This window comes from Canis lupus, chromosome 1 (genome assembly GCF_011100685.1).
Source record: "Canis lupus familiaris isolate Mischka breed German Shepherd chromosome 1, alternate assembly UU_Cfam_GSD_1.0, whole genome shotgun sequence".
Classification (NCBI taxonomy): domain Eukaryota; kingdom Metazoa; phylum Chordata; class Mammalia; order Carnivora; family Canidae; genus Canis; species Canis lupus.
This window is the reverse complement of record NC_049222.1, coordinates 58,208,703-58,231,054: the sequence shown is the minus strand read 5'-3', so window position 1 is coordinate 58,231,054 and position 22,352 is coordinate 58,208,703. Positions and strand designations below refer to the sequence as shown.

Below are 22,352 nucleotides of genomic sequence, written 5' to 3'. Positions count from 1 at the left end.
AAAACCAAATACATTCTAGCCAGGGAAAGATGCATTCTTCTTATCTAAAGACAAAGGAAATAGCATGATAGCTTACATGTTACACCACTTCTAGTTCTACTTTTTAGAATAATAAAAGTACCAAATACACTACTCATTGTTAGGCTAAAGTATGGAGGTAGAAGTCTGTGGTAGATAAAAAAAAAAAAGATAATTATTTGTTACATTCTTCTGGCTTAATTTAAACTAGAGATTAAAGCACCACTTAAGCTTTCTATGGATAGTAGCACTTTTTTTTTTTAAAAGCTTGGTCTTTAATTTAATTAATTTATTCATTTAAAAAGATTTTATTTATTTGTTAGAGAGAGAGCATGGGGTGGGGGGGCAGAAACAGAGGGAAAAACAGACTCTTCGCAGAGCAGTGAGCCCAGTGCAGGGCCAGATCCCAGGACCCTGAGGTCGTGACCTGAGCTGAAGGCAGATGCTTCATTGACTGAGCCATCCAGGCACCCAGAAATTTAATATTTTATATAAATCACTGTTGCAGACCTCACTGGCATTAATGTGGAATTGTATGCGTGAGGACTTTATAGTTGTCATCCAAACTTAAAAATGGAACAATGAAAAAAAATTAAAAAATGGAACAATGAAACTATTAAATGTATTATTTATTGAAAAATTTAAAATTTTTTCCCCAATTATAATAAGAACATATATTCATTGTAAAATATTTATAAGATAGAGAAGTAGAGAAGAATAAAGGTAAAAGTATTTTTTCTTCAAATATGTATATATATATTACATACCGTTGTACACTCATCTTTTTCATGTAACATGACATTGTAAGTTTTTCCTATAACCCGAAGCTTTTATGGAAACAGGGTCTTCACTATATTTAGAATACTTCCATCCTATAAATGTACTACCAGCCTCGTGAATTTCCTCTTAACTATCAAAACTGATGTTGGTTGTTTCCATTACTGTGGTCTTCGTTTTGTTTTATTTTATTTTGTTTCATTTTTTTTAGTTAAGTTTAGTTTTGTCTTATCTTTGTGTGGGCTCCTGGGTTTCAGGCAGTAGGAGTAGAGCGTTTGTTCCCTTGTTGCACTGCCTTCCGCTCACCACCTACAGACACAGGCACAGTCGACGTGGTGGCCCCTGCCAGAGACACGGTCTGTCAATTTGCCTGGTGACTGTAATACTCGTTCTCCATCTGGGCCTCCCACACAGGTGAATGAACAGTGAACGTAGCCGTGGATCAAGGGAAAGGACATGTAAAGTGCTGGAGTTCAGGATACTGTTTGCATCTGTGTGTGTGTGTGTGTGTGTGTGTTCCACTCTTTTTAGCCTGGACATTTGCTGTGAAGGTCAGCTTTGATTTCACTCGGTTGTTCTTGATACTGAGGCATCTTTGCTTTTTAAAAAGAAACACAAAGAGTCTTATACAAAGGAATGTTAGGATTGCTGTTCAAATGTGCACAAATCATGGTTCTGTGCTTGAGCATGAGTAGTTCTACATCAATTGAGGGTATATATCAGTTTAATGTATTAACTGACTTGAAATTTTTTATTTATTTGTGCAGAGAACAAAAAGTAATGAATGTTCTTCAGAACACGAGTATTGTGGCATCCTTTAATGAAAAACAAAAGATTCATGGTCCAACAGTTTATGGAAATGCTTTTTGTCAGTTCTGTGTAGATTCATAGCCTATTAATGGCTTTACTTTTATTTATTTATTTATTTATTTATTTTTTTTAATGGCTTTACTTTAAAAAAAAAAAGATTTTATTTATTCATGAGAGACACACAGAGAGAGGCAGAGACACAGGCAGAGGGAGAAGCAGGCTCCATGCAGGGAGCCTGATGTGGGACTCGATCCCAGGACCCCGGGATCACGCTCTGTGCTGAAGGCAGACACTCAACCACTGAGCCACCCAGGTGTCCCAATGGCTTTTCTTTTTTTTTTTTTAATATTTTATTTATTTATTCACGAGAGACATAGAGAGAAAGGTAGAGACACAGGCAGAGGAAGAGGCAGGCTCCTCGAGTGGAGTGCCATGTGGGACTCAATCCCGGGACTCCAGGATCACACCCTGAGCCAAAGGCAGAAGCCCAACCACTGAGCCATCCAGGTGTCCTTCAATGGCTTTGTTTAATCATAATTTTCTGATCTTCTTTGGCAACAAAACCTTTTTTTTTTTTTTTGAGTGACGAGTCCCAACAACTGAGGAACTAGTGTTGAGAAATGCTCTGTTGGAAGTATCAATTCAGTTCAATGAAAGACTATTAAAAAGAAGAGTTCAAAAAAAAAAAAAAAGAAACAAGAGTTCAGAAGTTTATCCTGTTAAAAAAGTATAAACATCAATAGCATTCTTGTGTATCAATACATCACTTTATAGCAAGACAATAGAATGAAGTCAGAATCCAAAAATGCCATAAAATGTCCAGAAACTAGCAGTTTGTATTGGCGTAGGGATGTAAAAAACTAGAATACAGCCTGGGAGTTAAGCCATGCCACATAAAGGAGTGTGGAATATGATAAAGATGGCAATTCAAACCAAAGTGAGGCTGTTCATTTAGAATAAAAAAAAATAACACTTTCCTTCAGCAGGTGAATGGATAAGTAAACTGTGGCACATCCAGACAACAAGATATTATTCAGAGCTGAAAAGAAATCAGCTTTCAAGCCATAAGAAGACATGGAGTAAACCATAAAGTCTTATACTAAGTGAAAGAAGCCAACCTAAAAAGACTACATACTGGATGATTCCAATCATATGACATTTTAGAAGAGGCAAAACTAGGGAGACAATGAAAAGATCAGTGGTTGGGGATCCCTGGGTGGCGCAGTGGTTTAGCGCCTGCCTTTGGCCCAGGGCGCGATCCTGGAGACCCGGGATCGAATCCCACGTCGGGCTCCCGGTGCATGGAGCCTGCTTCTCCCTCTGCTTCTCCCTCTGCGTCTCTCTCTCTCTCTGTGACTATCATAAATAAATAAAAATTTAAAAAAAAAAAAAAAAAAAAGAAAAGATCAGTGGTTGCCAGGAGTGGGTCTGGTTGTGGTGGGGAGATGAACTGGGAGAGCACAGAGGATTGTTAGAAACGGGGAAACTAGTCTGTATGATAATAGTGATGGATACATGTCCCTATACATGTGTCCAAACCCACAAAATATACAACTCCAAGAGTGAGCCCCAAGGTAAACTGAGGACTTTGGGTGATTATAATTGTGTATGTGCTGATTTACACTTAGTAAAAACTGAATTATTCTGGTGAGTGATGTGGATAATGAGGGAGGCTATGCATGGGTGGAAGCAGGAGGTATTTGGGAAATCTCTGTATCTTATTGTCAGTTACACTACAAATCTAAAATTACTCTAAGAAAATAAAGTCCTTCTTAAAGACTTTATTTAGGGATGCCTGGGTGGCTCAATGGTTGAGCATCTGCCTTTGGCTCAGGGTGTGATCCCAGAGTCCTGGGATCGAGTCCCACACCGGGCTCCCTGCAGGGAGCCTGCTTCTCCTCCCTCTTCCTATGTCTCTGCCTCTCTCTGTGTGTCTTCCATGAATAAATAAATAAAATCTTTTAAAAAATAAAAAAATAAAGGCTTTATTTATTTGGGAGAGAGAGTAAGCAAGCAGAGGGAAGGGCAGAAGGAGAGAGAGAAAAAAAAAAAAAGGAGAGAGAGAAAAAGAAAGAAGAAGACTCCTCCGCTGAGCACAGAGCCCAATCTCATGACCCTGAGACCATGACCTGAGCCAAACCAAGAATTGGAGGCTTAACCAACTGATCCATCCAAACGCCCCCAAAATAAAGCCTTTAAAAAAATTTCGGCCAATTTTTAAAAACCAAATTCCTCATAAAACTACCAGATTCAAATAGACTCTGGGAGGTATTAAAAAATACTATGATTTAAAACCAACCAACCAACCAACCAAACAACAAAAACAAGACTTCACCCCATAGATATATTAGAATAAATTAGGGATGAATATTTCTACAATCTTGGAGTGGAAATGCCTTAAGAAAACTGCCTCATAAATACACAATCCCTAAAAGAAATTACTAATAATTTAACTACTTAGAAAGGATTTGACAATAAATAGAATACAAGAAAAACAAAGCCAAAAAAGGAAGAAGGACTACAAATGATGAACAGAATTTTACCAACCCTTATATATAAAAAAGTATTCAAAAGAAGTTTAGAACATGAAGACCTACTTCAAAACAAGAAATAGAAATGGCTAACATGCATGTAATAGATGTGCAACCTCATAGCAGCCACAGAGTTGCAGAATGATCAACTTTTCTTTCATCAAATTGGCAAAGATAAAAACATTTATAGCTGGCAAAGTTGGGATAAACCAGCACTATCATGTACAGTTGAGCATCAAGAAATGTATCTGAAAAGATGATTGCACAACTCACTGGAGATATGTCTAGAAAAAGCTATTTATAGCAAGTTTACACATAATATTGCTAATAGATTTCCAAGTGCCTGGCACTGTTCTATAGTAATCCATTACTTACTTGAACCCTCACAGGGCTAATGCACTCAATATTATCTTCCTTCTGTGCCAGGTGAGAATACTTAGCACAGGTAACTTTGAAAATATCACATCAGGAGCAAGTGTCACGTATGGGACCAAAATGCAGACCACTCTGTTCTGTTTCATTTATCAGGGTAGGAAGTAAAGGAATGAAATTAGTTCCAGCTGAGGGGAGGCAGGAAAGACAAGCTTGTGTCAAGATGTAGGTATGGGGTAAGAAGATTTAAGACCCAGGACTGGGATTGTGTGTTTTAAGCAGAACATTGGAGGAGATAGAGCTAAGGTAGACTGGTGAGGATCCTAAATGCAAAGTGAGGACTGTGAATTTGGTGCAGATTACGGGAGGCAGGTGCTTTGGTTAAGAAAAAGCACAGGCTCTTGAGGCAACTCTCAACCTCCTTTAAATTTTAACTCTTGGGCGATTTACTAAACTTCCCTGTGTCTCATGTGTATAATGGAATTAATACATATCTAACACATCTAGCTTTTGAGATGTTGAATGAGATTTAGTGTAAAACACCTTGCAGTGTGCCTGGAACATAGGAAATACTCACTGAATGGTAGCTATAATGATGATAAGGACAGGAGTTGTCAAAATCTGCTTCATAGAACCCCATTGACCTGACTCATGAGGCTACCATGCCCAAGACTGTTTGATGAGCTCTCCCTTCAGCCTGTTAAATTTAATCTTGAAGGCTGCCAGTGAAAAGACTCAGTACTGTTACAATGTGACTTTATGGTCACCAAGAAACATCTTCTGTTGGCCTACTGTTTATTTTTTTTTAATTTTTAATTTTAAATTTTTTTAATTTTTAATTTTTAATTTTTTTTAGGCCTACTGTTTAAAATGGAATGTAGAAACTACCCAGCAACCACTGTTTTGTTTTTATGAGCTAACGGATGTTTGAAGGGATCTAAAAAAATGTAATTGCAAATTCACTCTTGGACTTGATTGTGTATGATTGTGGTTCAATCATATAAAGGGGAATCAAAAGCTTCTTCTTGAACAAAATCACGGAAAAACAAAGCACTATTATGCCCATGGCTGCAAAATTAATCTAAAAGATACAATTCTTACTCTCTAAGTACTTAATATCTAAAAACAAAACATATTAAGCATGCTTCTCCTTTCTCTACAAATATAAGTGGTTAGGGAATGGAGGTTAGAGGAATCTTCATTGACACCAGTAAATGAGAGGGGAAAAGGCAACATTGGTTCTTTGGTTCCTGCATGATTACTTCTCAAGTAAACTCCCACAATGCCAGGTCACTGGATGAGGTTTCCAAGAGATAGGACTTCTGGAGCAGTCCTACGTAACAGGCCACGTGGAATTCATGGATTTATTCCTTCCATATGTATTTATTGAACACCTCATCCCTCTGGACTGTTCTAGGTACTAAGGATAGAGTGCAGGGGATAATGAATGGTACTTACCTGGAAGGGGAGAGAAGGCTCAGTGAAACTTACTGACAAGTAGATCTTCTCTTCCCTCTGAAAAGCGCAGGCTATTCAGAAGGGCCTCAAGAGATGCTTAAACCACGTGGCGGGGGTGTCAGTGTGAGCCTGGGTGGCTAAGTCAGTTAAGTGTCTGGCTCTTGATTTCCACTCAGGTCATTATCTTATGGGTTGTGGGACTGAGCCCCATTGCCCCATTTCTGGCTCCCTGCTGGGCTGGGAGTTTGCTTTAAGATTCTACTCCACCCCCTGCTCACACGTGTGCACGCTCTCTCTATCAATCAATCAATCAATCAATCAATTAATCAATCAATCTTAAACAACAACAACAGCAACAACAAAACACTTTCAGGGCCCCTTTGGATTTTCTCCTATCACCTGGAACACACGTTGCTTATAGTGCTGACTCAGTCAAGGACAGATGGCGTGCTCCTTGTTGGATCAATCGTCTCTTTTTTTTTTTTTTTCGTCTCTTTAATTCAATAGTTCAAATCCAGAAACTTTTCAGGGGAGGTTCTGAGCAGTACCAAGGAGAGGTGCTAGGAATATTCACTTAGTGCTCATAATTCTCAGTCAGTGAGGCCGGCTGACGATTAGATCCCATCCATGTAACACTATTCAGGCACATGTCTGATCATCATGGGCCTAGTATTGCCATTCTTTGTAAGCCTTTCTGTTTATCAAGGACTCTGCTCACATCACAACCAGGGAGAGGATGAACAATTTATAGATTTCGCTCCCTCTTGGTTCCTATTTCTTTGATTCTCTCCCAGCCCAGAAAGTTCTTAAAATTTGTGAAAACATGAGGAAAAACAAACCCCAGAAAAATCTGACATTTTACTATATGTAAAATTCTGAATTTGTATTTTTTTTTCACTCTTCTTAGTAAGACTGCTTAAAAAAATTCTGAACATAATTCTTCTTTAATCCACAAGTCTTTTGACTTGATGACTTGACTAAAGGCACAGACTTATTTAATATCGTGTGAGAATCTGTCCATTGTCCTTAACCACTCCTGACAGCCAAGGCCCCCTTCCTGCCTTGATCATTTCTGCAGAGTTCTCAGGCTTTCCATCTTATAATTTGCACTAGCATTTTACCAGATTTCATGACTGATTCAATGGCTTTAAAGCATTGTACTTTATGGTTAGAAAACATGGAGGAGGCACCACTATTCCACGAAGCTTTTTTTTTTTTTTTTTTCAAAAAGGTGTGGTAGTTGTACTGAACATATTTATGATCTCCTTCTTCACTTCAGGGCTGGCAGCTTGACATTGGCACACCATTTAATCTGAGTGAACAGGTGAGTAATCACTTCCATTGTCAGGAAGTTTATAGTGTTTGCATTGATAAAAATGGGACAATGGTCAGGTTTTATTACAATAAGAATAGTTCCTAAGTAAAGTCTCATTTGTTTGTCCTTACTAGAGGAAGTTCAATTGGAAATAGTGAGAAGTCTGAGTTCCAGAATATTCAAAAACGAACTCAGGCACAGTGTGTCGAAGAGGAAAGAACACAAGACTAATCCAACTTCGTGATTTTGATTCTACATTGTTGTGTGGCTTTGGGCAAATTAGTTAATATCTCTGAGACTTAGTTTTATTACGTGTTATCCGAGAGGGTTGGATTAGATGGTCTCCAGTGTTTCTTCCAACAATTACATTTATGGTTTTATTACTTTTCTGCACCTGTATTCGTTTATTCAACAAGTGTTTAGTGACTCAAAATATATAAACATGAGCAGACTCCCCAAACTGTTGACCTATTAAGGTTTCGATAGGCTGCCTTCCGGTTGAGTCTCCAGTTTTCGGTTTTGTTTGTTGTGTAAGGCCATGGCAAGGACTCACGATATGCTCAATGTAAGGCTGTCTAGGATTTTATCTGCTGCCTGCCACCCAGTAGACAGTGTGCTCTCTGAAGGTTGGGTGCTCTCCGGGTTCTAGCCCTGCCCACTCCACCTCCACTCAGCAACCCAGCTGCCCTGCAATGAATCACACCAAGCCCTGCTCTGCCTGCCAATATGAGAGCTCTGCTTAGAATTCCAAAGGCCCTGATCCTTTTGAGGCCACAGAATCCTGGGTAGATACTTCTTTCTTTCTTTTTTTTAAAAAATATTTTATTTGTTTATTCATGAGAGACACAGACAGGGAGAGAGAGAGAGAGGCAGAGACACAGGCAGAGGGAGAAGCAGGCTCCATGCAGGGAGCCTGATGTGGGACTCGATCCCAGGACCCCAGGATCATGCCCTGGGCTGAAGGCAGGCACTAAACCGCTGAGCCACCCAGGGATTCCCTAGATACTTATTTCTAAAATACTTTCTGTTACTACATTGCGCTATCAAGTGACAAAAGTCACACTTTTTTAGTTACCTTTGTTTCTTCTTATTCTTGCAGTGTATCCAAGGATGTCATTTTTGGAACTCTGTAGATCAGGAAAATTGTGCTTTAAAGTGTGTAAGTATTAGTTATGTTTCTGTTTTGATACTAATACTGCCTTCAAGAGAAAAGTTACCTAAGAGGATTCCCTTTTGAATTTCCATTGGCTTTCAGTTCGTTTGCTTGACTCTAAAGGAAAAGTATGATGGCCCGAGTGATACAGAATAGTGGGGGAAATGGAGATAAACGCTCTTAATGCAACTGGGGACCAAGGCAGGTGAATGCAAACCGTGGAACCCCGGGATGGATGCTCAATTGCTCCAAACCAGAAAGGCCTTTTGGTAAAATGTCAGGCATTTGTCAAATTTCCTAGTCTTCTCAAATTTTAAAGTACAATTATCTAAGGATCTTGTTAAGATGCAGATTCTGATTGTGTCGACCTGGGCCAGGACGTGAGATTCTGTACCGGTAACAAGCTCCCAGGTGATGCGATGCTTGTAGTCTCCTGGTTACACTTTGGGTAGCGAGGCCCTAGATCATGTTCGAAGTTTCTCTGCAGAGAACATGGCAGCAATCAAATGCAGAGGTCACAAAGCCCTACATTTATTCCATTCTAGGTAGAAAATACATCCCCAAGTACTTTACTTTTATCTTTAATTTATCCCAGCTTTGCCACTTAGTGTGAAACTGGTTAATGTACTTCACTTTCCTTGTCCATAAATTAGGATCGTGATAGAACCTCCCTTCCAAGGATAATGCTCCATACACTGTAATTACTCTGGTCCAGTGAATACAAATTTTATTAAAAGTGGGTTCCTTTGTTCGGGTTGTTCAGGTCTGAGGTTAAATCATGGTAATTTGGGGTAATCCTAATTCTGTTTTCTATTGAAACTATATCATTGAGATTTAAATAAGGATATTAACTTCTCCCTACAAATGGTGCTCACGGCTTTCCTTGTGTGGTCTGTCCCCAGGTCTCTATCACAGGCCTAGGGCTGCTCTCACGCTTGTGACTATGTGCCCATAGTATGGAAGTTACCAAACAGTGGAGCGGGCGCTCTCTGGATTTGGGAACTATTACACATTCTAAAAATATTTTACCTTTCTTTGGTACCACTTTTTACCAATTTCAGTTGAAATCATCATTTAGTCTAGGCCTGTGCTTGCTGTCTTTTGCTCTGACGTGTAAGCACATCAGAGTGGGTCTCTCTCCTTCTGTTCACGCTGTGTCTACTTCATGGAACACCACAAGGGGCATATAGCAGGTGCTCAGATAGCACTTGCTGAGTGAATGACTGGGAAGTACCACGTGTTGCTGGCAGCAGTCTGGGCGGTAGAGTGGGCACCGGAGCAGACAGTCTGGGCAGAGGAACCTACTGGCCTTTGCTAGCTAGAGCTATTGGTGGTTTTCATTTCCAGTTCTGTCTCCAGTGGGCATCTGCCAACACCTCTTCATTCTCTAACCTGAGAATTACTAAGGATTACCTGGATTACTAAGAGGTAATCTGTGGTAGGTAATCTAACTCCACCATTTTTCCAGTGATGCATAAAAAATATATATATATATATATATATATATATATTTTTTTTTTTTAGAGAGTGACGAGCAGGGAGGGGCAAAGGGAGGAGGAGAGAGAGGGAATATTTAAGCAGGTTCCAGCTCAGTGCAGAGCCTGAATTGAGGCTCCATCTTACAACCCTGAGATCATGACCTGAGCTGAAATCAAGAGTCTGTCACTTAACTGTAAGCATATGTTCATACAGTGGCCTGCCTGGATCAAAGGCCCAGCTCTGGGCTCCTTGATTTTGATTGCTTTTATTGGCTGTTTGTCAATGGTGGGGCAAGAAATTTATTTAAACGAAATATATAGGAACAGTGTCATTAAAATTATTTACAACCTTAAGGATTTTAAGTGATTTCACTTTTCTTTTTCTCTATGCAGAACGACACTTATGACACTGTTTGTGAGGTGAGTTGGCAATCACAAAAAGAGGAATCAAAAAAAACACGAGTATATTTTCCCGAGTGGCCTGTGTATCTTCACAGCCCACTACGCTCTATATCTCTTCCAAGTCCCCCATTGACAGGACTCATGATCCTTCCAGGAGGTCAGTTGTTCAGTCCTTTTGATTGCTCCATGAAAATAGCAAAAGATTACAGGATTCCAAAGACCTTAGTTTCATTTTTGTTTGTTTTAAGTTTATTATTGTAATAATCCTTATAGACACACAGAGAGAGATAGAGCAGAGACCAGTGCAGAGGGAGAACAAGGCACCGAAGATGCGAGAGCCGATGTGTGTGACTTGCATCCCAGTCTCCAGGTATCACATACCTGGGCTGAAGGCAGTCGCAATGCCACTGAGACCACCGGATTGTCCCCCTACAGTTTGGTTTTATTTTAAATAATAAAATAAATCATTCCTTCGTTCATCGATCCATTCGGGAATTGAGTACCCAACCAGAGGCCCTGTGGCGCTCTGGGTGCTCACCCTGGCTCTGTGATCAATACCAAACTCCCTGTTCTTGTACAGCTCACCTTTCGGCAGAGGAGACACTACTCTAAGCATAATAAATACGGAAAGTTGTCTTCTAAGTGGGAAAATGCTGTGCACTCTGGTAAGAGGAACATTTTGAACAGGGTCTGTCCATCAGGGGCTTGCGAGTGGTATGTGGGGGTGAAGGACAGTCAGGTTACAGCAGTGACCATGTTGCGGAATAAGCCCCAGGAAGCAGTTGGCAGTCAAGGACAGATTCAAAGCAGGGAAGCAGTTGTTTCCCATGCTTCTGAAAAAGGTAATTTTGGCAATTATGCATAGAATGAGTGAATGAGCTATGAGAGAGAATGGGCAGAACCTAAAAAGTAGAGATAAGTTGAGACGGGGAAGAGCTCAAAGATCGTGACCAGGAGAGGTTCTCGGGGTAGGAGATGAGGGTAGCGGAGGCGAGTTGGCGTTATTGCAGCTCGGTAGGGGCATGGCTGGGTTTGGTGAGGAGCGTAAAGAAGAAGACGTGTTGTATGTGAGGGGAGGAGAAATAGAGTTCTTATTCGGATAGGAGGAATATGGGGAAGGGGTGAGGGTGGAGGTGGTGTATTTGCGAGGTTGTGGGATGTTAATATATGAGATATACAGAGGTTGGAGGTGTACTTTGAGAGTAGGGTGTAAAGGAGTAGTGAGGAGTGAGCAGGGGTATAGGAAGGTATGTATGGTTGTGGGGGCGGGTAAGGGGTGCGTGGAGTTGGTGTAGGGAAGTGAGGGATGCGTTGATATGAGTGTTAGTGGTAAATTGTTAGGGGTGAGGTGAGTGAAGGGGGGTATGGATTATTACATTGAGTGGCGCGGAGGGTAGTGATAATAATTGGTGGGGGGGGATGTAGTGAGATGGTCTAGTGGATTGTCGGGGGGAAGGGGCTAGGAGCAGAAATGAGTAGTGGGTGAGGTGAAACCAGGGGGGGAGTTGGTTTTGGGAGAGGATGCGAGTGGAGTATGGAGGGTGGGAAGGGAATGAGGTGGGGAGAATGGAGGTGGGGATAGTTGTGAATCTCTGGGTCGGAGGAGCGTGGGTGGTTTGAGGTGAGGTACGAAGCGGCTGTTTAGGGGGGGTAGGGGAGGAAGGGGAGAGCGAGCTTCAGCGTTGCCCATTCCGGTTACCCTATAGAGACGTGTCCGCATCACCTGGAGGTTATGATACTACTTTACCATTTTATCAGATATGATTTTTTAAAAAATATTTTACTTATTTATTCATCACACACACACACACACACACACACACACACACACACACACACACAGAGGCAGAGACATAGGCAGAGGGAGAAGCCGGCTCCATGCAGGGAGCCCGACGTGGGACTCGATCCCAGGTCTCCAGGATCACGCCCTGAGCCAAAGGCAGACGCTCAACCACCGAGCCACCCAGGCATCCCTGATTTTTTTTTTTTTTAATGGCACATATCTTGGAGCATTTTCTGATTTCTTCTTTTGAAGATGTGACTTCCACCAAGAAAGGGGCTCAGGCCTAGAGTGTTTTAGGGGGTGTGCATGCCTGGGGCAGACTCTGAAGGAAGGTTGTCTGGTGTCCTTACCCTCAGGGTTCACCGAACAGACCTGGGAGGACTTAGTCCAGGCCAGATGCTAGATGTCCCCACCCTTCAGTTCTGGAGATCTAGCACCGTGCAAAGAGCCTCACGTTGAACTAGGCTGTGACCGAAGCGTAGCTGGACGGCTGATGCACCTGCTTGTGGCATTTTCCCCTCCCCTGATCGGTGCTCTCTTATTGCTTATCAGATTTAAGGCTGTGTGTGGCCACCTCTGCTGGCCACTCCCTGACCATCCTCAGAAGCTCAGGTCAGACACTGGCCTCGGGCAATATTTGAAATGTTCCAGATCGGAGTGGAGTCTATGGATCCTTCTTTGTTCAAGGCAATGCCTTGTGTATTCCAACAGTGCTGGAACATTTTCTGATGCTGGAGAGATAACATGGTCCAGGGCCCATGGCTAGTCAAATCAAAATAACCAAGGAGGCAAATTTTGCTTTCCATTTTTGGAAATTTCCTTTCTCCTGGATTTGCAAGTCCTCATGCCCTCCAGGTTTCCTGACCTACACTGGATCCTTTCTATGGATAGCACCTCATTTGCCAATTCTTTCTGACTATTCGAGCCACATTAAAACTTAGAGCTACCTGTTTTGTGTTCCATGCCTCATGGCCCTATTGTCCTTTCGTGATGGGAAATGTATGATTTAGATGGTATTATTATCTTTTAATTGGGTCCCTTAGGAAGATAATTTCTTTCTTTTTTTTTTTTAAGATTTTATTTATTTATTCATTAGAGACACACAGAGAGAGGCAGAGGGAGAAGCAGGCTCCTTGCAGGGAGCCCGATACGGAACTTGATCTCTGGACCCAGGATCACACCCTGAGCCGGAGGCAGATGTTCAACTGCTGAGCCACCCAGGTGTCCTTGCAGATAATTTCTTAACCAAGTGGAATGGACATTAGCCAAGGAATATCTTGCCCACCCTGACTGGTCTTTCAGGGAGGATTTTTGTGGGAGAGATTTGGATAAGAATCACAGCTCACCATGTAGGTGGCATCCAACTGGCTTCAAGTGGAGCAGATCATGTCTGAGCATTGACCCTAATAAATTGGGTTTTTTTTGACATTCTGATTCTAATTTGTGAGAGATGACTGATACCGCTCTGTTCACCAATGTGACTGGGTGCATGGAGCAGAGGAGTCGACACAATGATGTTTGTGTTTTTTAAAGATTGGTCTGAGGTTTAAGGAGGAATCATATTGGAGAAAGGCTGAGAGATCAATAAACAGGCCTTTCATAAACTCATGCAGGGGCTCCTGGGTGGCTCAGTCAGTTGGGCGTTTGCCTTTGGTTCAGGATGGTCAGGCTCCTTGGGATCCAGCCCCATGTGGGGCTCCCTGCTCAGCGGGGAGTCTGCTTCTCCCTTTCCCTCTGCCCTACCCCCTCCACTCATGCTTTGTCTCCCATTTTCTCTCTCTGTCAAATAAAAAAATAAAAATCTTACAAAAACCCACCTCATCCAATGTGCAGGCTGCACGGTCTTATTTCTACCAACTGCCCTGAGTCAGGAGTGATGCAGAGCATTTGCCAAAAGTGTTCAGAGGTTGGGAAGTCTACACGAGAACAAAGTGAATCAGAGTGTGTCTTTCTACAGGAAGAGGAAATGAAAAAAGTGTGGCTTCAGGGGGTGGGAGCTATGAAAAGTTGGTGGACACAGGAATGGCAGACAGGCTGTTAGATCATTGGTTTTTCTTTCTGTTCTTTGATACCTAGGTAGCTTCTCTCATCTGTGCTTAATGAATTAATGCATGTTCCTTCAATCCTCCGCAAGGGAGAGGGTGCTGCTAAAGCACAGTTACCTTGGATCCCAAGGGAGCTTGGGAGCTGTGGGAAGGAACACGCAGTCCGGGGCAGCAGAGCTGATGCCAGCAAGCGGGAAGCACTCCGTTCTAATCCAGGCTTATCTGAACCTGTATCTTCAGCTGGAGCTAGTCAGGCTATAGCAAGCACTGGAGTGAGTGAAAAGGCCCAGCATTTACTTCTTTCAACTCAGGTTAATCATTGATTCCTGTTTTGTTATAGATTCTCTTCTCCTTCCTAAGCCCATTTCACCCCAGTTTGAACTCACTCAGATCTCTGGAGATTTTTGATAACTTTCTTTCTAGAACATTGATCCTATTTGCATACCTCCGCATTTCACTGGAGTTCATAAATTAGATGCAAAGAAAATTACATTTGGAAGAGTCCCTTGGGAAAGTGGCCAACTGGTCTCATGTAGGGATCAAGAGTTGCAGCTCATAGATATCTTACCCCCTTCTCTCTATCATGTATTTTGAATATTAATAAAAATATTTAGTTTACACTACAAAAAAACAAGACATTTTCTCCCATGCTATTTACATTTTGGCTTGTACATTTTCATGCTCACCGTGTCACCATTATTTTCTCTAGTTCCTGAAACTGCTCCTTCCATTCGAAATATTGAGAGCTCAAGTCCCGACACCGTGGAAGTCAGTTGGACGCCACCCCAATTCCCAGGAGGACCTATTTTGGGTTATAACATAAGGCTGGTCAGCAAAAATCAACAGTTAGATTCAGGAACACAGAGCACCAGTTTCCAGTTTTACTCCACTCTACCAAATACCACCTACAGGTAAGGATTAAGTGGTGCAAGGAAAATGTAGCCAGCATGGCTACAGGCATGGTCATTATTAAAGAAATATGGCCCCAAAGTAGTTTAAATGTATTTGGAAAACTCCCATTGACTTTGTGCTGTTGGGTTGAAGTTATTGTATTTCCCTCAAGTTTGAATGTTTCTGAGATTACAGTGTCCTAAGCAAAAACATTCTCAAGTATTTCTATGTATTTCTATTATATTCAGAGGGTCCTTTTAAATAGGCACCTGTAAGACATCATAAACACCATAAATACCATTTCTTCATTTAACTCAACACGAAAAAAGTAGGGAGGGGAAATTGTGTGTGTGTGTGTGTGTGTGTGTGTTTTATTAACCATTAGGGGGATTATTTTATTATTGTTAGCTTTCCCAGCATTTGCTAAGGCCTCTTTAAATCAGGGTAGTCGTGGGGGTCATGCAGATAGCAGAGTTTAGTCTTTGACCTCTGTGACCCTGAACTGTTCTATGCGGAATGCAAACAAGGATGTGATTGATGGTCATTTCAGGGCTGAGCAGCAGCACAGAGTAACTAGATACGCGCATTGCCACATTGTCCTTTAAATAGAAATATTATTGCTCCTTCTCTTTTTATCTCATGTTCACACCATGCCATGTGAAACACATCTCTCTAAATTGTTTTTGGAATAGGTTTTCCATTGCAGCAGTAAATGAAGTTGGTGAGGGGCCGGAAGCAGAATCTAGTATTACCACTTTATCCTCAGCAGGTACAGCCTGGGAATGCCCCTTTCGTTCCCCGGGAACCGAGAGGGTGGCTAGGGTGGGTTCACATCTCCGAGTCCTAGCTCATCCATCTGGTTGATCCCAGGAACCCCACGTCTTCTGCCCAAATAAACACTGTCTTTTGGTGTCTGGTAAGCTCCGTTTTTTTTTTTTTAATTTTTTTAAATTTATTTATTTATGATAGTCACAGAGAGAGAGAGAGAGAGAGAGGCAGAGACACAGGCAGAGGGAGAAGCAGGCTCCATGCACCGGGAGCCCAATGTGGGATTCGATCCCAGGTCTCCAGGATCGCGCCCTGGGCCAAAGGCAGGCGCCAAACCGCTGTGCCACCCAGGGATCCCTAAGCTCCGGTTTTAAATGAATCCCACCCAGTGTTTGACAAAGAGAAGTTACTGGACCCAAAGATTTTATTTTATTTTTTATTTTTAAAAAATATTTTATTTATTTATTCACAAGAGATACAGAGAGAGAGAGAGAGAGGGGCAGAGACACAGGCAGGGGGAGAAGCAGGCTCCATGCAGGGAGCCTGATGTGGGACTCGATCCTGGGTCTCCAGGATCACACCCTGGGCCTAAGGCAGGTGCTAAACCACTGAGCCACCCAGGGATCCTGACCCAAAGATTTTAAATTAAAATTTAGGAATTTCAAAATTAGAAAGAAAGATTTAGGGGTAAAAAAAAAATTGGCCTCATACAAACCCTTAGTTTCAGGTGAAATCACTAGTGGTTGAGACTCAACATTTATACACTTAGGGATACCTGTCATCTTTTTGCCCTCACCTTTATATATTTTGTCTCATCCTTTAATACAGATCAGATATCTTTTTCTTCCATTCTCCTTAAGGTTTTTAAATCCATCAGGACCCACTAATTTACATTTTACTGTTTTGAATATTCAGTCTACCAGTCTACCAAATTAGCTTTTGCTATTATTTTGGAAGTGTACCATTTTTTTTTCCACTTGGGCATTTTAACAATTGCCTTGAGAGATTGAATATGTACCGTATGATGCCGGTGTGGGAAAAATAATGCATGAAAATGCTTTCTAAGAAGCGCTGGAAATATTCTGGGGACACGAGTAGTCGTCTGGACCGACACAGGAAGATTCGAAATTCTAGGAGCCTGTCTCCTATTTTCACCAGAATCCCATCTGCCGAATGGACTGCCCCTTCCCCTGATACGCACGCATCTATGCCAGGAGGTATTGAGTGTCGTCTATCACTGGCCTTTGGTTTTTTTTGGCAGTTACTGGACTCTAGGAAAGGAGAGGCATTTTTGTTATGCAAGAAGCATCCGAAAGGACGAGTTAAATATAGAGCAGGCTTAAGGTTGCTGTTACTGCAATTATTGCATAACTTTTATTAATTGCCCTAAAAGTGTTCACCGACGCACCCGCCTCAGTCTCCAACTGAGTGGGACGTCAAGCAGACTTCTACAGTCCTCAGATTTCATTGCTCTCAGGACTTTTCTCTGGCCTCAAAGGGAAAGATCATTGAAGACAACACAGAGACAGGCAATGTCTGTCTGGTGTTACGCAACAGCCCAGTCTGGCCTGGGCTGGACCACCTCCACCGAGCAGTCACATTCTCATGGCTGCGGGTAATGAGCTGAGCTCCTCCTGGCACAAGTCTGTTGAGAATGGTCATCCCCTATGTGGTGTTATCTTAGGGGCATTTAGGGGCACATACATATAAACCCTACTTGCTCCACACTCTACTTCCCATCCCTAATCGTGGAATAATGTGATTTTTGCCACAGTTAAAATGCCCCGGTGCCTTCAGTGAAAAACCTGACCAGCCTCTTCCAAGCGTTACTTGCTTTGCTTTGAAGGATGGTAACAAGTTTTTTGCATGTCAGTGTGCATGTGGTTGGTCTGCCTATAACTCATGTTATTGTTTTAGTTCAAGAAGAGGAACAGTGGCTCTTTTTATCCAGAAAAGCTTCTCTCAGAAAGAGATCTTTAAAACATCTAGTAGATGAAGCACATTGCCTTCAGTCAGGTGCTATCCACCATGACATTACAGGTCAGTATGATGGAAAGAAGTGTTTCCTTTGTGTGAAAAAAAAAAAAAAAAGACCCAGATTGACTTCTATTGTAATCTCCTTATTAAAAATAAAAGAAATAAATTTTCTGTCATTTTTTTTGGTTGTCATATCATAACACACATGTATTTGCATGGTTCTTCTAGGAATATCAGTTAATGTCCACCAGCAAGTCATTTATTTCTCAGAAGGAATGCTCATATGGCTGAAAGAAGCTGCCAACATGTCTGATGGGTCTGATTTGAGAGTTTTTTACAGAGGTTCAGGATTAATTTCTTCCATCTCTGTAGACTGGCTTTATCAGAGAATGTATTTCATCATGGATGCACTGGTTAGTCTGAGAATTTAAAGTGAATAATTAGATATTGATAGTCGCATGCGTATCTTGGTGTATCTACAAGGAAACACAATTCTTTCATTCAATGAGTACTTAGTGAGTCCTTTTTTTTAAAAAAAGATTTTATTTATTTATTCAAGAAAGACACAGAGAGAGGCAGAGACATAGACAGAGGGAGACAAGAAGGCTCTCTGCAGGGAGCCTGATGTGGGACTTGATTCAAGGACCCTGAGATCATGACCTGAGCCAAAGGCAGAAGCTCAACCACTGAGCCATCCAAGTGTCCCTCAGTGAGTCTTTACTCAGTTTTAGACACTAAGTTAGATTTAGACCCTGAATCATAGATCTGGACTATAGGAGAGTCTTACTCTTACCTAAGACTAGTCTTGACCTACCATGAAATCATCTTTGTGATTTTACAGTCATGAGTTTGTGATATTAATAATTCATTTCTCCTAAGAGAGTGGTGGTGCCCATGCTATCACTAGATAAGACTGTCAATCATGATTAAAATCAGCTGCAAGCATTTAAAATTATATAATAACCAAAGGTAATTTTAGTAGTCTCTGAAAATACAGTATTATTGAAATCTTTGAGAATACAGTCTTGATGTGTTTTGACTTTCCTTCTTTCAAAGGGACAGGCTTATTACAGTCACCATGGCTAGATGCCCATAAACTTGGATACAGCTTCAATATTAAAAATAGTCGAAGAGTACCTGACCAGCTCAGTTGGTAGAGCGTGTGACTCTTGATCTCTAAGTTTGAGCCCCATGCTGGGAGTAAGGATTACTCAAAGCAAAAAAAACAAAAGATCTTAAAATTAAAAAAAAGTTGAGTGCTTCCACAAGCCAGGTTAAAAAAAAGATATTTGTATGTCATTGATGTAAACAGGATGCACACTCATTAGGATAAAAAATTTAATTTTAAGTTTTTTTTTTTTTAAATTATACCTTGAAAAGCGGTATAATTAGTACAGTTAGTACAATTCTCAGGACAGAACAGACACTCAGGAAATACTTTTTGTGAGAGAGGGGGTGGGGGGGGTGGGTGACACATTAAAAAATAAAAAAAGAAATACTTGTTGGCCAAACTGAATACAGGCAGACACTGATCTATGGATGCGTGCTTGATTCTCTAGGTGTACGTCTGTGATTTAGGAAACTGCTCGAACACTGAGGAGATTACACCTCCCTCAATTACCGCGCCTCAGAAAATTGTGGTAGATCCATACAATGGGTAAGTGTTAGCCTTATTCATAACTGTGAGTTCTCTTCCTCGGCAAGAATTTATGGGAAACCTGCTTGATGATGAGACATCATAGAACCAGAGAATCCAATTGATGTATCTTATTTCAAAAGTAATTAAATCTGGGCGAAGTTTGCATTCTATAGAGCCATGAGGAGATTTCTTGCCAACTTGATCCACAACTTCTCAAGTTGAGTCGATTTTCTTCTCCTTCATAGCAAAATACAGGTAGGTGGGAAAGACAGGTCTTCCCAGGTCTCAGGGACCTGGGTTCCAGTCCTAGATTTGTCATTCTTTTATGGCATGACTCCGGGCCTCATTGTTCCCTCAGTGCCCCCTGCCCCCGTGGAAAGCCCTTCTTGGCTGTGCTTCCTTCTTTTATTGTTTACTTAATTTTGTTGAGCAATTTGGCCCCAGTTCATTTCCTTGGTCCCATTCTCACACCTATCAGAGGCTGGCTTAGCTAGAACGCTGCTTACCACCTATCTTCTGATACAGGTATTGATGGTTAATGACAAGTAAAAATTTCCTATTTTAAATAACTATCCCCCTGCCCAACACACACATAAACGGATAAAATGGACACATTCTAGCTCAGCTGTCTTGCTTAGATTGCGGTCTGACTTGGAGCAGGTAACTTTGTGTCTGTGACTTTTCCTTTGTCCATTCATATATAGAAGATAACAATGCTCACCCAGTTGGGTTATTACAAGGATGAAATGAGGTATTCCCTGTCAATATATTTTGTGATCCCCAAATATACGTAAATGCAAAGGAGGAAAATGCAGAAAATTATTTTGGGAATATTATTTCTTAGATGTGACCAGACAATAACAGGTTAATAGCTAATAAGCAAGACCACATTTATAAGATGAAACGTTCTTCTTTCCTATAGAAATAAAATTGTTCTCGCTTTGAATGAAAAAAGATATATATGTAGGCCATGGCACTTTTTATTTTTCATGAATTGATTTTCTTAAAAAAAGGTTGCTTATTATTGATCTGAAATCAGATTTTCTATTCATATTCATTCATAATTTACTAGATACTTATTTTTTCTTACTTCGTCTTATTTTATTTTGATACTTATGTTTGACTGAATCACTGATTCAAGAATATGTTTTACAAACACTGTGATGTGTGTACAGTAAGGCCCTTGGACTCCCCAGATCTTATTTGTCTCATTTGTAAAAGTGTAAGATTCTATGAAATGGAACTTTGCCGCTGGAAATTACAAAATGATTCATTTTAGAAATAAACTTCACCCATTTAAATAAATAATAATAAATATATGTATAATATTATAATGTAATAATAAATATATTTACATCAATAAATATTTACAATAATCTATAATATTTATAATAAATATACTCATAATATATTATTATAGTGTAAATATAATTTATAATATAAATATTATAATGTATAATATTATAATATATTATAATAAATATACTATAAATTTATATATAATGATATATAAATATTCTAACATAATATTTATAATATAAAATTTACAATATATTTATAATATTATTTGTAATGTTATAAAATTATAGTATAATATCATATAAAAATATGACAAGGTTAATAAACTTCACCCACTAAATCAGTCACTCAAAATACATCTCAGTGAGGTCTTTGTTTTTTTTTTTTTTTCAATGAGGTCTTTGGTGGCTCTTTTTCCTGTTATATAAAATTGATTTGGCGCTTAGATTTTGAAATGTGACTAGAAATGATAATGATAATATTAATTAGGCACTTAATATGTGCCTTTTGGTGTAGTACTTCCAAAAATTCACTTAATTCTTGTTCAGCCCTATGAGGTAGGTACTTTTACTATTTCAGTTTTATAGATAGGAAAGTAAAGTACAGCTTAGTAATTGCCCAAGATCACACAGCTCTTTTGCAATGCAGCCAGTATTTGACTTTCAGGGCCTGCCTTCTAATCATCTCCTTATACAATAATAAAATTTCCATAAAAATCAGCATACGACTTTTAGCAATACTTTGTATACGGTGTTTCTAAGGAACTCCAGATGTGTGAAATCATTTATTCTCCTGAAGCGGTTTCCTTTATGCTGTTATTTTACGACATTGAGTTATTCACTCATTGAGTCTGTATTTAGGCTAAACCTCTTCTCTTCGTACCCCACTTTGGTGCTTCTTCTCACCTCTGCCCTTTACCCCCCACACCCCAGCTCTGCACACTTTCTCTCTCTTTTCTTTCCCCTCCAAAGTAGCAATGAGGGTTAAAGATCTATCCTCTCTCTGCTTCAGTACCAGTATTGTAATCTTCAGCCCAAATCTTCCTCTTACCTACTCTGAAGTCCCTCTCTGTTCCCTTAATAGCTTTGAATTTGGGAAACTAAAGCAAGCAGTTAAAAGCCAAGTTGTTTCTGCTTTTTGCTTGCTACAACCCCCTCTTAAGAAAAAGAACATCACATCTCCACAAAGAGTTTATATTTCAGGATACTATAGCAGAGGAGTTGAGCATATTGATAAAGATTTGGAATAGTCATCAAGGAGAACAAGGGTGGGACTTAATAGGACAAGGAAAATAATTCAACAGTTGTGATGAAAGGTCGGAATCCTGTGAATCCATGGGGTTGTGATAAGAAAGATTTACTAAGCAGAAGTATATATATATATATATATTTTTTTTTGAGAGATAGAGGGATAGAAGGGTGGTTGGGGGAGGAAGAGGGAGAGAGAGAATCTTTAAGCAGGCTCCATACCTCAGGTGGAGCCAACTCTAGAGCTTGATCTCATGACCTGAGCCAAATTAAAGTGCGACAACTTAACCGTTAGCCACTCAGGTGCCCCAGCAGAAGTGTACTTTTGTTAACATTTGTCTCCATAATCACAAATTCTAAATTATAAAAAAAAAGTGAAAAAAGTGCAT

At 40.5% G+C, this 22,352-nt stretch overlaps 1 protein-coding gene across 1 annotated transcript in view; it reads left to right on the top strand.

Moving 5' to 3' along the window:
* Positions 1 to 22,352, top strand: part of ROS1 (ROS proto-oncogene 1, receptor tyrosine kinase) — a 117,891-nt gene that overhangs the window by 1,377 nt on the left and 94,162 nt on the right. The window contains exons 3-11 of the mRNA XM_038525492.1: positions 7,246 to 7,290; positions 8,381 to 8,440; positions 10,306 to 10,332; positions 10,895 to 11,156; positions 14,852 to 15,053; positions 15,726 to 15,802; positions 17,719 to 17,841; positions 18,007 to 18,191; positions 19,338 to 19,435. Of these exons, the coding sequence (XP_038381420.1) occupies positions 7,246 to 7,290; positions 8,381 to 8,440; positions 10,306 to 10,332; positions 10,895 to 11,156; positions 14,852 to 15,053; positions 15,726 to 15,802; positions 17,719 to 17,841; positions 18,007 to 18,191; positions 19,338 to 19,435 (1,079 nt within the window). The remainder of the gene's footprint in view (positions 1 to 7,245; positions 7,291 to 8,380; positions 8,441 to 10,305; positions 10,333 to 10,894; positions 11,157 to 14,851; positions 15,054 to 15,725; positions 15,803 to 17,718; positions 17,842 to 18,006; positions 18,192 to 19,337; positions 19,436 to 22,352) is intronic.